The 14165-nt window shown below is 45.8% G+C and overlaps 1 protein-coding gene across 7 annotated transcripts in view; it reads left to right on the plus strand.

Annotated features, from left to right (window-relative positions):
- Positions 1-14165, plus strand: part of rbms3 (RNA binding motif, single stranded interacting protein) — a 298844-nt gene that overhangs the window by 166229 nt on the left and 118450 nt on the right. For all 7 annotated transcript variants that reach the window (XM_030120522.1, XM_030120523.1, XM_030120524.1 and 4 more), the window contains one exon: positions 5118-5209. In XM_030120522.1, coding sequence (XP_029976382.1) covers positions 5118-5209 — 92 coding nt within the window. The remainder of the gene's footprint in view (positions 1-5117; positions 5210-14165) is intronic.

The raw sequence follows: 14165 nt of genomic DNA on the forward strand, positions 1-14165 counted from the left end.
TCACAGCAGCAGTATCAGGCCTGTGGAAGATTGGTGTTTCTGCCTCCTCAGATGCGCCGCGAGCATCCAGGAAAGGGTCACACACTGTCCTGCAGACAACTCCATTATTGTCTGCTGGATCGCCTTTTCGCTGTCTCTCCTTCGTAAACTGAGTGAACTCAGTTTTTTGGAGGAATAAAGAAGTGCAAGTTTGACATTATGAATAGCTGCTGCAGAAACTATTCAGAAAATGTGTGTGTGGTAGCTCAAGACGACGGTTTATGTGTTGTTATGCGGCCGTGAAATCCAAACAGGTCAACTTTGTGTTTAGTTAAGGATTTTAAAGGTGATTTCAATTACCACTCATCCAGGGTGAATAAATGCTGGAACACATGTTTATGAAACACACACGGCTCTGATGAACTCCTCCTGAAGGAGTAGGTGGCGTCTGTAATTCTCCTTCTACAAAGTCTGAGCCGGAGCTAAAAGGTGTGAAGCCTGAAATGAGGCTGTCAAGCCTGCAGTTATTACAGCTAAACTTTAAGCTCCCTCTTAAATTTTAATGCAGTTTAATAATTATATATTTTGAATTTATAAAGCGTTCTCTCTCTTCCTCGTCTTTTTAAACGGAGGACAGCTTAAGCCAATGTGACTCACTTCAATTGAAGGTCTTTAGTATTCAAGCAGACATGTTCGCACATACATCCACATTAAGAGGTAGACTCTCCAAAAAAAAAAAAAAAAAAAAAACCTCCAGAGGCATTCTGCCTGATGAAAGTGCAAATAGAGCCTTAAAATGCCCCCATATCTCTCAATTATTATTCTCTTTTCAACAAAACAAGCCTTAAACAGTTTTACCCCATGGCTGCAGATCAAACATCCCACATTACAAAATCATTATGCATACATCCTCTACAATAACTGAGCGGGGAAAAGCAAACCAGATCTGCTCCTGCTGGAAGCTCGGCCGGCCCGCGTGTCAATTCTGTCTTCTTCAGCGCATCCTTTTGACTCCAAATAACCCTCTTTCTTGAGCCTGCCTTCTTTTTTCCTGCACACCTTTTTCCCTTCCTCTCGCTTCTTCCTCCTTTCAGAGCGGCCTGAATATAGGTCAGCTTTCTCTAAAATCCTCCACCTGCTAAAAGTTTGATAAGTGCACTCCAGGTGGCAGTGGGATGAATATTAAATTTGTAATTGGGGCTTCAAAGTATCTTCCATTGGAATATTCTGATGATTAAGTAGCAGCAGTCGTCATTCAGGGGTCTTCATTGGCATTTTGTGAGACTCTCTAATGCGATCCAAAGAGCGGGTATGAGTGGAATTTGCTGTTACTTTAAGGGTCAGTTCATGGAAATTAGAAAATGAAGGCTTTTGTGCATTGAAAGCAGTGGAAGGACTTCGAATAGATGTTGATTTGTGATGATCGGAGCAATAAAAGTAGTTTTCAAGATTCGTTTCGCCGCACTGTCTAAAGAAAAACGCTGAATAAAATCCAGACAAAAGCTCAGAGGGAAATTTTTCTTCCGAAACATCGCTGACAAGCAATGCAGAACTCAAAGAGTGAGTGATACATTACCGTGTGTGTGTCACGTTGTTGTTGTTGTCTTCAGGGCAATCAGATCAGATTCTCGATAAAAAATCTATAAGATCATTTGGATGCATCCGCAGACTACCGGATAATGATGTAACTTCAGGCAACAGCCTAGTTATTGACTTTTGATGATACATTTGAAAAGAAACTAAAAAGTTCAGACGGCCGAGACCTCTCCGTATTAAAAGTGAAGTGTTGACCCACTGGAAGTCTGTCAGGCTCAAGGTCTTGCAGCGTAACCAGGAAGTGCTTTGAATGTGAATGCATCAAGGTCATTTAGCTATAGATCCGTGACCTGAGTTGAACACAACACCACAGAGAAGTGTGTGCTTTATGCATCAGCCGAATCCGAATGGTTGAGAAAGAGAGAAGCATATAAAAGAACTGAGTGCGGCGGACGTCATCAGCTGCTGCACAGAAATCAGTAACAAAGTAGATTTTAGCTGCTTTAAATTTGACATGGGTGCTTTTAAAGTAATTGCTGCATTTACCAGAGATGTTGGCGGGACATAAGGATGAGGACTGAGAAGAAACGCAGCTCGTAATTCAGCCAGAATCATCAGCGTCTGTCCTTCTTACCAATTCATATTTACTCACTGATGAAAATAAGTCTGTAATTCTTGCTCCAAACATGTAAAACCGTCTTGAACAGAGGTCAGTGTAATCAGTAGGTGGTCTGTTTTCCGCGACGGAGCATTACTTGAACTGGGATGTGAAACCTTGTGAGCTGCAGATGAATAATGCCTTGAACCCACGCGGCACCTGAGACGCTGGCTGCTGTGATCCGTGTTCAGGAGAACCTCCTCTCTGGTGGTCTGTACAGCCAGAGGCTGTTAAAAAAGCCTCAGGGTGAAAATTGTTTTTAAAAAAGGCAACATAATAGCAAATAAAGCTATGTTATTGCTGTTATTTAATTGATTCCAGCTCGTCTACGTTCGGGGGTTCGGTTTTATATGTTTCTGGTGTGCGTGCTTTGGTTTCTTCCTCCTGTGACTTCAGTCACCTCTCTGAGTCTCTGAGTCTCTGTCTGACTGTCCGTCCCTCTGTGTCTGCCGTGTGAAGGACTGGCCACCTGGCCAGGAAGAGCTCTGTTTGTGTCTCTTGTCAGTCAGGATTGCCTCCGGCACTCCATGACCCTGTCCCGGATAAAGCGATAAAGAAAACTGATCAATGAATAGATGGTCTTATTTGGTACAAAGTGACATAAGAGCCCGTAGCCAAGACTGTACCGGATACTGCGGGGAAAAAAAAAAAAAATCCACAGAACGTTTTTGGCTGTTAAGATTCTCGCTGCATATTTGCACCATAATTGAATCGGTAAAGGAGGGAATCTATTTTTGTGCAATGGCGTTCATGGACCTCCATATCTCCGACAATCTGTACATGTCAAACCCTATTAAACCTGGACAGGTTTTTGGTGGTGGGACACTTCAGGGAACCCCCCCCCCCCCATCATTGGTGGTTTATGGTCCATCGGCAGTGTCATGAAAGCTGTTTTCCTCGTGCTCCAGTAACAGGAAACCATCTCCGCTAGTGGCAGTTTAACCGCCGCGCAGTAATCAGTTCATCTCTATTGGATTTGGTAGGTGGCAGGAAATTTATCACAAATCCCAGCTAAAAATAATCCAAGGAGTCCGTTTGTGTGGCTGTCAGTGAAAACCGAACCACCGATCCGTCCGTCCGTCCGTCCGTCTTCCACATCTGCCCAGCTGGATTTTGAGAGTCCGGATCCGATCCGGATCCCAGGCGGGGCGGCCCCTCCCTCACAGGGCGAACGCAGAGAGACAGACAGCCGCGCTCAGCCCTGCAGGCAATTTAGAGATTTCTGTCGAGGTGAACATCCATCTCTTTGGATTGTGGGAGGAAGGTTAAAATATCCACACGCGAGTCGAGCAAGCTTCAGACCAAGGTTGTGAACCAACAGTTGGTTTATTCAAATGTCCGGTTGCTACTAATCAGGGTTTTATTTTAGTGTAATAGAATAGCTAGAGGCACTGTTTGATTGTAGCTGTTTGAGAAAATGTCCTTGATAGCATTTTGCCATTTAAAGAATAGATCCACTTTCTGTAACTGTTGCCTGTAGTTGAAACTGGACATCTCGCTCCGGCTCTTCATATTTCCACAATTAGAGCGCCTCCCCTCCCAGCCTCGCTCCAACAGCTGGCCATTAATCAGCCCTCGCGCTCCATTTCTCTCCCGCCACAGGTTATGATTTTCGCATTACTCCGCACTCCTCCGCCGCCACCCGACAGGGAAAATGACCCCCAACCTTCACCCCCCCGCCCCCCTCGCCGCCGCGCACACCTCTCGAAATGACTCTGAGAGTGAGACGTTTGCTGTTTGTAGAAAGCCGACCTGCGCACGGGCTCGGTGCGAAAGCGAGGTGTTAGGGAACGCGTCGAGCATTCGACCCTCTGTAAGTTGATGGGGTAACTGCAATGGCGAGCCCCTCCCCCTTCCCCCTTCCCCCCCATCTCACAGCCATTATCCTTTTCTAATTACACTTTCCTTCTGAAACAGTGGATCAGAGGGCACCATTGACTGCTTTTAATCCGTCACCAAATTTTAATTAACACAGACGTGACCCCCGTCTCCGATACATCCCGGAGAACGTCGGGATCACAATAACTCATAAATCACAGCCGCAGATTTCATTCCCCTCGCTTTCCTCCGCTGATGAATTTTCTGATGGGGGGGGGCTGGTGCTTGCTAATGTCAGGAAAAATATGAGGAAGAGGAGGCGAGAGAGACGGAGGGGAAGGCGTGCGAAGACGCACAGAACGGCCGGAGCTGTGAGAAACGGCGCGTCTTTATTTGTACGTAAGAGAGACGGAGCTGAAGAGCAAGAGAGGAATGGCAGCCGCTGTGGTACGCTGTCAACCTTTGAGAGATTTGTTACCGGGGAGAGGATTACGGAGGCTGTGAAATGGGGCTGTGTTAATATGCCGGGTGTTGAGGAACGCGACGTGGGCCAAACCAGCGCTCACCGGCTCCGGAAATCAAAAGGCTGAACAAGCCGACAGCGGCGTTCAGAGGAATTTATTCACGCGTACGCGGTGTGGACGTGCGCAATATTCTTTCATCAGAGACTTAAAGCACATTGTGATCACATTAATCACTTTTCATTTGTTGAAATTAATGTGATCGCTGTCCTTATACCACAAACTGTCATAAACAGTGATGTCCGTGTGTGTGCGCGTGTGTGTGTGTGTGTGTGTGTGTGTGTGTGGAGGTGGAGGTGGGCAGGGCGCCGGGGTTTGTTATTACTAAATCGCTCATCCATGCAACTAATTAAGATGCATAGCATCCCCCTATGAACGTCAGTGTCGCTAATTATCAAACAATGTAGTGCTCACCAGATATGAGAACTGGCAGCCTCTGTAGTCATGTTACCAACCTATTACTGCTACAATTACCAAGTGCCTGTCATTCTCCTTGTTAGTCATCTGGCTTCAGCTTTTTTTTTTTTTTTTCTTAAATAACATCTTCGTCTTTTTCCTTTCTTCCTCTCCCCCTCTTGAACCCCTCTCCTCTCTTCTTTCTCCAGGCTATGGCTTTGTGGATTTTGACAGCCCAGCCGCAGCACAGAAGGCCGTCTCGTCTCTCAAAGCCACCGGGGTTCAGGCCCAAATGGCCAAGGTAAGGAGCGCTTTCAAACAAGCCGCCGTCGTCGTCGTCGTTATTATTTGCGCCTCGCCGTGCGCTCGGCTCCCTCTGGAGATTGAGCTTTGTACATTTAACACACCTAATAGTTCTCGCTGCAAACAGGTTTTGACCATAAACACATTTTTATAGTAAGTAATTTTCCACTGTGCTTCGCTGTTAAATGACAAGCTTGTTCACTCTAATATGAGAAGACTCCAGAATGTGGGCTGTTAACTGCATTTGGGTGCCGTTACGCGGCGAGTCGGCGTGTGTTGCTCCGTTTTATCTTCGTGACACTCTGTCGGACGGTCTCAGAAGGCCTGTTTTAAAACCGTGGGTCCCCGGTTTCAGAGTGGAGCGGTGGGATTCTTGTTGTGTCTGCGAGGCCGGGCATGTGGGTTGCATTACCGTGAACCCACGACAAGAGCTGAGGTCTGACCGGCCGACGTGCCGCAGAATTATTCCGCCGCTAAAGTGGAAGCAGATGAGACGAGCTGTTTCGGCAGAGCGGAGAGGGGCCTGAGTGAGCTGTTCAGGGAAGTCAGGTTGATAGGCACTGACACACATGAAGAGCTGGAGCCGGGAAGAAACCGCATGGTGGCTGCTAATAATCTAATTCATCATGAAACCGCGGAAGTTTTGTGTCTCATCTATCTCCACACCGTGACAGGATTGTTAGGGAGTTCTCAAAACAATCCCAGTTTCATTGTTTCGTCTCATAACTGGCAATCGCTCACTTCTAATGGCCAGTGATTAATGTCGGGATTTTTGTTTTTCAACATCAAACTGTTAAATGACTAAATCTGAAGATGAGTGATTGAAATAAGAAGCATCTGATTTGGTGTTTCGTGACATTTGAAATAATGATGTTGTGTTATATCTTGAGACGGTCGTTCGTATTTGCTACCTTCACACACACACTGTTTTCCTAAGGTGCTCCTTTGCAAACGGACCGGCAGTCTCAGCAGCCCAGTGGGGTGACGGTTTGTTCGCCTTCTGTGACCTACAGCGAACAAATGACAGCGGCGCCGTCTTATCAGCTCATATCATATCACAAGTAATTACCTTAAGTTTGCTGATAAAGAAATTAATTTGTCAACTCATGCATTCAAATTTATTACTCACAAACACCATCCCGGCTACTGAAGTGTGTGTGCGCGCGTGTCCGTGTGTGTGTGTTACTTTTAAAGTAAAACAGCTACTGATGCAAATGTGCTTTCTCTCCATCTATGCAACCCTCAAAACATTTACAAAATGTTATCTCTCCATCAAAAACCAACACTGTTATTTGAACTATGAAATATTAATTACTGGATTAAAACACACTCCTTTATAATAGATGCCAGCTACGTATATATTGGATACATGTTGGGACTGAATCGTAGCTGTTTGTTGATGCCTGTTTGTTGAAAGTTCAGACAGTAAAACACTAAAATACCTTACTTGGTATGTCTATCATTTACAGAATCAAAATAGACATCTCAGACAATTCAGTTTGCTTTAAGAAAGTTACTGAAATTCTAAGTGACTGGACAAAATTAAAGAGTTTTGCACAATTTCTCACAAAAATTCTTCCATTATTCGATTTCGTGACCAAATAAAATGTGGTCCCAGTTCAGGAATGTCATCGATATTGTTTTTTTGTGCGCCAACCCTCAGGCTCAGGCTGGCAATGATCACACTGTCCTTTTTTCTCATTTTTATCTCCTAAATTTTTCATGTCCCCGCAGACCGCTGCACAGAGACTCACCATAGGCTAAAGCGCAGTGGGCCCCCTCTCCACGGACTCCTCTGACAGACGTGCCTGCTTGACTAAACCCGGCTTTTCTTGTACCAGTCAGAGATTTGGTGGTAGAATATCTAAACGGGTGGAGAAAATGTCAATAGCATTGAGGCAATAAATATGGTGATGACTATAAAGGTGCACCACGAGTGATTTTCACAGATGAGATGGCGCGCATTTGATCTGATCCCCCAAAAAAGAAATCAGCTCCCCTCCCTCCCCACTAAAGCCAAAGGAGGCCTGATGAGATGGAGAATCGCGATGGCAGGAGTGAAGATGACAGAATTGATGATAACGATGAAGGCGGCAATTATTTTGATCAAATGGGATGAGATCTGACAGGAGGAGATGATATTCCGTGCGGTGCTCAGGTGTGCCATTTCTCAAATGCGCCATTTGGCCGTTTCCTTTCCCCACTAGTGTCCTTCTTCCAATATTTATAAGAGGGCAGACTCTCAGAATACAGATAAGAAGCCGCGCTCTTTGTCCATCTCATTTTAGGACCACACTTTGCATGGCAACCTTTTTTCTCTGTCAATATTTTCCCCTGTCCCAAAACAATAGAGCTGACCTTTTTAAGAATCTTGTGTGTGTGTGTGTGTGTGTGTGTGTGTGTGTGTGTGTGAGTATGTGTACACACACAGTCACAAAATAATTTTCTATTAGCATTTCTGTATATTAGTTTATTTTTGAATGCTCCCTTGTTCTGTTCACACAAATGGAAAGGCCAGCATTCTGTGCTGCGGCTCTGTGTTTTTATTACACTTGTGAGAGACATTAAGGAGTAGTTTGCTTTTATAGACTATTCGTGCATCTCTCTAATGTCTCTTTACCAGGTATCACAACCATCACTCTACCAGCTCCTCCCCCTCCTCCCTTTCCTTCTCCCTCTCCCTGACCCTTTTTTCATCCTGCTTAATGCAGTTGTTTTTTTTTTTCTCACCATCATTTATTCCTCGGCACTCTCACGCACACACATTTATGAACACATTTATATTCATATGCGCCATGTGTCGGCCTGCCAAACACCCAATAAGCGCAATTTATTCCCATCAATAATTAACAGCGTGTTGTCTTTGTGTCTGCGTACCTGCCAAGGTGTCTCTGACACTCCCGCGTCCCGTCACGGCGGCGCCGTATTCCCCCCCCGGCGGGGCTGAACCGAAACGCAGGTGAGGATTGACGGAGGTGTAAATCACAGAGACGACTGCTAACGCCACCCACAACTTCCACAGTGAGAGTGTTCCGCCTCCTCCTCGCGCTCCCTCCGCTCCATTTTGTCACACACACACACACACACACACACACACACACACATATATATATATATATATATATAAATATATATATATATATATATATCTGTCTCCACAACAAAGTAATAAACGAATAGCAGATCAGAGCCAGAGGCTTTGAGCTCATTAAATAAAACTGTCACGGTAATCAAGTTGCACCTCTTTTTCCTTCCTCGACGCCATTAAAACGCTTTTATTAAGGCGGTGTATTTTAAACACATCTGCAAAGAAAAGGCAAGAAAAACCGGGTGGAAAAGCAAAAGCGGCGCTCGGTTTCCTCCGTCTCCACCGGTGTAACAGCTTGCCGTCTCTCTCCTCTCGCTCCCCTTGAAATTCGAAATACCAAGGCAGCAGAGATGAAACATCGCCTTCCTTTTGTCTTGCCCTCCCCTGGGGACGGTGACAGCGAGAGGGAGGAGAGGAGCCATAATTAAGACACCTAAAGGACACTTCCCCCCTGCGCCTCCCTTCCTGTCACTCACCTCTACACAAGTCACAGATAAGAGCACTTAACATAGGTGTGTGTCGAGTGTGTGTCTGTGTGTGTGTGTGTGGTGTGTACGGATGCTTGTGCAAACCTAATAAAATACGCCTTTATTTTGGAGTGCTGCTTTAAATGTACTCATCTGGTCGTGCGTATGTAGATAAACACCGTTAGATTTTTGCCTGGGTTGACATTGTATAAACGATTTTTCACCTTGATGCGGAGTGGAGTGTGTGAAGATTGCTGCCGCTCTCATGAACAAGAGCCAGGAGACGATTAGCCCGGCTTAACATAAACAGGCAGAGCCGGGCAAACAGCTCGGCTCCATCTGATGTCCATAAATGCCTTTACAAATTAAACGAGAGTCAATAAGCGGGAGATGTTGCGTTTATTAGAAGCTGTGAAGTGTATTTTTTAATTCTAAAACCTGTCAGGCTAGTCTTTTCTATCTCCAGCTCGCGCTTTTAGAGCTTGTTTGGTCTTTTTCTGGTGGTATCGATCTTCTCGTCTGGTTCTTAACCCGCAAAATGTGACTTAGTTATTAAACAGTGGTAGTAGATGGCAGAAATTATTCCTTTTTTTTTTTTCCAAATTCTTTCAGGAGAGCTGATAAATAATGGGAGGATTATCGATCACTTGGTTTTACGTCCCTCAGTACGTGCGGCAAACCCTCCTAAATAATGAGAGAGTTGGTCTGTGTCTTTTAAATTATGCTGTAGGAAAACAGTGACTTTGTTTGTCTATTCTTGTAGTTGAACCTGCTACTCCTCCTTTTATTCACCACCAGTCTGCAAAACAACATCTCAGGCTTTCAGGTGATATGTTGAAAACCCAGCGTTGCCTGTTTATCCCACCCATGTTACATGCATCAGCATGATTCAGGCCGAGCCGCCGCTAATGCATGTTTGAAACGCTATGATTGGAGAAGTGGATGATTCATGGCAATGAGGGAGAGAGAGAGTTCGGCGTGGTTACAGATGAACACGGTGAACTGCATCTTCTGCAAACATGATGAGCATCTTTATTATATGACACATATTAGAAAACTACTGGTGCTCTGTGTATAATAAGAGCAACATACACAAACAGGCAAGATGTAGTGGAAAGAAAAACCTTACACATGCACAGGGAGAACATGCAAACTCCACATAGAAAGCCAAGGTTCAAACCGGAGAGGCAAGAGTGTTGACCACTGATGGAGCATGGTGGCTATAGGAAGAACTGTTTTTAGTGTATTCACTCAATGTTTAACGAAGTTTCGAATCTGGAAGAATCTGTTCTGAAGACGCCTACAATCCAAGCCAGTGGTTTCTTAGATGTGAGTCAGCGTCGAATCGGGACATCAGCTATTCGCTCCCCCTTCCTGCCGTTTGCTCACGTGTGCTTGAAATGGACTGCGAGCTCGCGTTCGCCTCCATCGCGCTGCGCGGACTCTATTCTCCGTGCCACTTTGCGCTCAGGTAGCTTTCCAGACCGGGAGAACTGACACGTCGAGCAGACAGAATGATAACAGGTAAACGCAGCGTCTCGCCCCGCAGATGCAAACCTGTCAACCAGCCGCTCGCCTCACTCTCCACAGGCTGCCATTTTCCCCTTGAGCCAATCAGACTGAATTATGGGAAGGGCGCCCTCGATTGTGGTGTCTGTGTCGGAGAGGTAATTCCGCCTGACAGCTGCTTGCTTTCAGACAACAGCCAGTCTTTATGGAAATCATCCCTCCCTATTCTCGCTGCAGTCGGCTTCTGCTGATAACAGCCCGCACCAAAACAAAGCTGTCCTTTTTCTACTTTTTTTTTTAGTCTTTTTCGTCTCAGTTTGGACAGCTTAGAATTAGCAAAACAACTCGAACACCCTGTGGAGTCCAAAAATGTACACTCTCGTAGTGACTGTAGTCCAAACTTTGGATTTAAACAGAACTCCTGTGATACTTTTATAAAGGTGCCTGTAGATCTGTGGTTCCCCCTTCACAAAGGTTTAATTTTTTTGACGTATTGGTGTCAGGTTTTTCCCAGTATTTATAAAAGAGGGTGAAAGTTTGAGGGGCAGCTATTATGCTCATTTACAAGGATTTTTTTGTTCGTAGTGTTGGGTCGCTTCTCATGATTCACAGTTAATAAAAACTGTTTTTTTTCCCCCCACTTTACGCGGGCCCTGTGTGCAGCTCCTCAGTTCACCCTCTGAGTAAAACAAGCTGCTTTAACTTTGTTCTTTCTTTGAAAGCCTTTTTCTTTTGATTGGCCGGCACCTGGGAAGCATTCCTTTCAACAGTGCCGGGTCTGCCAACAGGCAGCATCCAGCGCTTGTAGTTTTACAGCATTATATATGTGACAGAAAACGTGTAAATGCATAATGCTCCCCGCCGTAAAATTAGGATTTTTTTCCACCTCAGAATATTGTTAAAAACGAAGCGTCCTTCAGGTTGCTGGATGTCACACTGAGCGGTGGCATTTCTGCCTGAGAGTCTCCGCAGATACGCCGGTTCGGGCCTGCAGCAGAGCCTGTGGTGCAGAGCGCCTCCATCACTCCCCTTGTTTGAATAGCCAGCGTTTATAAGGTTCACAGAAGCTACAGGCAGACAGCAAGGCGCTGCTTGCCCTTCATTTCACATTACAGTGGGGAAATTATGCTAAAAGCGTCATTAAAGTGCCTCCATGAAGTGAATCCCAAATGTTTATGATAACGCAGCGCGCACACTGGCCCATCAACCAGTAGTCACCGGCAAAATGCCTCAGATGGTTTAACGGTGTGAAGCGAACCAGAGTGTTCACTCCCTCACTCCACTCGCTCTCTCTCTCTCCCTCTCTCTCTCATGTATTCTCGCTTGCGCTTCCTTTCACTTGCTCCGTCTCCTCTGCTTGTCTTTTCCTTTCTCTCTCTCGGGGAAGATTTCCTGTCAATATCACATTTATATTCATGTGAAAAGCGCGAATCCCCCTCTGGGTGGTCTGCAGTCAGTCAGCAGTCTTCTTATTATCCTTTAAAGGTGACTCCTCTGACGTCTTAGCTCCGCTGACACCCCGGACCCCACGGTTTGGCTCAACACAGGGTGACCTCCGGGCGATAATCAAAGGGACGGCTGACAGTGCTGTTACAGTTGGTTGCTGACAACAGCCTGCCCAGTGGAGCCTGCCCGCTCTCCCCCCACCCCCCCCCACCAGCACGGGTTAAATCTGGAGAAAATGCAGGGGGGAGTTCAGCGTATTGTGTATACAGAGGGATAATTGGACAGACTTTGGGGATACAGGTGCTCACTCAGCAGCACGGCTCACCTCCCCGTTCGATGCGCCCCACCTTGAATGCGATGCCATTTCCCCTCTGACTTCCACCTCGCTGTTTATTCGCAAAGCATATGGCGTCAGTGTGGTGATCAGCACTTTCCCTCTAAAGCTGCCATCAACAGGGGCGTCCTGATAATTATAGTCACTCACGGCAGCTCGTTTTCTGCCATATTTCCAGCCTCCCATCTGAAGCCAGCATGTAAGGATCTGATTGAGGCTTGTCAGCATCACGGCGACGCATATACTTTTTTTTTTGGAGAGGTGTGCAGTTTAAGCAGGCACCTGTTGCTTTTATACCCTTCTCCAAGGTGAGGGGAAGGCTTTCAGACACTTTGTAACCCAATTAATGCTGCGTTTTGCACAAATAACTCCATGTCTCTCCTCCTCTCCACATACAGCATAGCAACTCTGCATCGTTTTATTTTCCCCTCGCACTTTATTTTTTTGTGCAAGTTTATCTGCAATGCAGGAGAATGAAGTTCCTCCTCGTTTCTCATCGGGTTGAGAGCGGCGAACTCACATTCAAATCCCGGTTTGCAGCAAGAAAGGCATCAATCTGAAAAGTGAGTCGAATTCACAGCGTTGCGATGACTTACTGCGTCGATCCCTGTAAAAGGGAGCCGCCCAATAGACTATCATCATGATCAGAAGGATTAAGTTTGCTTTATGATACTGCTGGTTTATAGGAGAGTCTGACAGCTTAAATGAGCTCGTGAACTTTTTTTTACAGTGTGATTTAAAGTCTTGTTTTATGAACTTAAGTGACAGTGACATGAATAAAGGGAGATTGGTGATTCCCGCAGATATATCTGCACTGCAGTGACATGATGTGACTCATTAAAGGAAAAATACACCATCACTTTCTAATGTCATTTCTTTTTTTTTTTTTACACTGCAGCTTGCATGGCTGTGGCTCAGCGCACCATCCGCTCGCTGTTTGTCCTGCAGAAGTGATAGTTTTGAAGGGCAAAGCCAGTGAGAGTGAGATGGACCATCTGACAAGTACTGGCTCCCAAGCACCTCTGCTGGCTTCCTCTGTCTCTGCCGTCTAATTACGCTTCAATCATCCGCCGGAGCGCTGCGTGCGGTAAATTATTTCGCCGAGCAGTTGGGAAGACGTGCCGAGCTGCGAGCATGAGAGGAAGTGAGATACAGAGACGCTGAGACTAAGTAGAAATCAGTGAAAGCTGGATAAAAAAAAAAGAAAGAAAAAACAGAAAAAAAGATTAAAAGATTACGAGAGGAAAAGAGGAATATAAGTGGGAGACTAAAAATGAGGGATATTAAAAAACGAAAGAGCACTGGCTGGTGAGAGTGAGCTCTGCCACCCTTAATGTCACCTTAGACAGCCCATATAGCAGCAGACAGGCCAGCACTAATGAACAAAGTTACAGATTTTTCAGACGGAGGGAAGTGAGAGAGAAAATGATACGTGAAGAGATGAAGGGGACGTTCCTCAGAAAAATGACCAAGTTTCTCCTCCTGTGATATTCCACTGTTTGAATTAATCAAATTCAGATTTTTGCCTGCGACAACGAGCCATACTTTCATAAGACTTGACTAAAACGTATGCATACCCAGAACTAGCTGGCAGTTTGGATAAACGAGAGCATAAATAACGTCTCAGACTCTCTTGTGTGAAACAGTGTTGCTTTAGCGGCAAGCAGAACCTGAGACACGCTCATTCCGGGGATATTGGACTCACCTGCTTTGCATGTTGAACCGCAGCCTGGAACATCCAGGAATACCAATCAGACCAAACGGGAGCTGGAGGGCTCATCAGATCAGTTCATGTATCCCGTCCAGACTCGCCGCTTATTGGCTTGTTAGCCTCTAATGTTACTCATGACTTTTGCCACCTGCAGACTTTAAACAGACTCGCTGCTGCAGTTCATTTACTCCACAGGTTTAGCGTTTTTACCCGAACGGTTATATTTTTCTGAGTTTATACCTTTTTTTCGTGCGCCTGTTGCGATGCAGTTAGGATTCAAAAGAACAGCTGGAACCCACACTCACCTCACTCCAAACATGTAAAACCCCGCAGAGAGGGTCCCCTAAAGCCAGGCCTGAGCCGTGGATATCCTCGCCGTGAGGCCAGAGCGCCGTGAAG

The sequence above is a fragment of the Salarias fasciatus genome, chromosome 22, assembly GCF_902148845.1.
Source record: "Salarias fasciatus chromosome 22, fSalaFa1.1, whole genome shotgun sequence".
NCBI lineage: Eukaryota > Metazoa > Chordata > Actinopteri > Blenniiformes > Blenniidae > Salarias > Salarias fasciatus.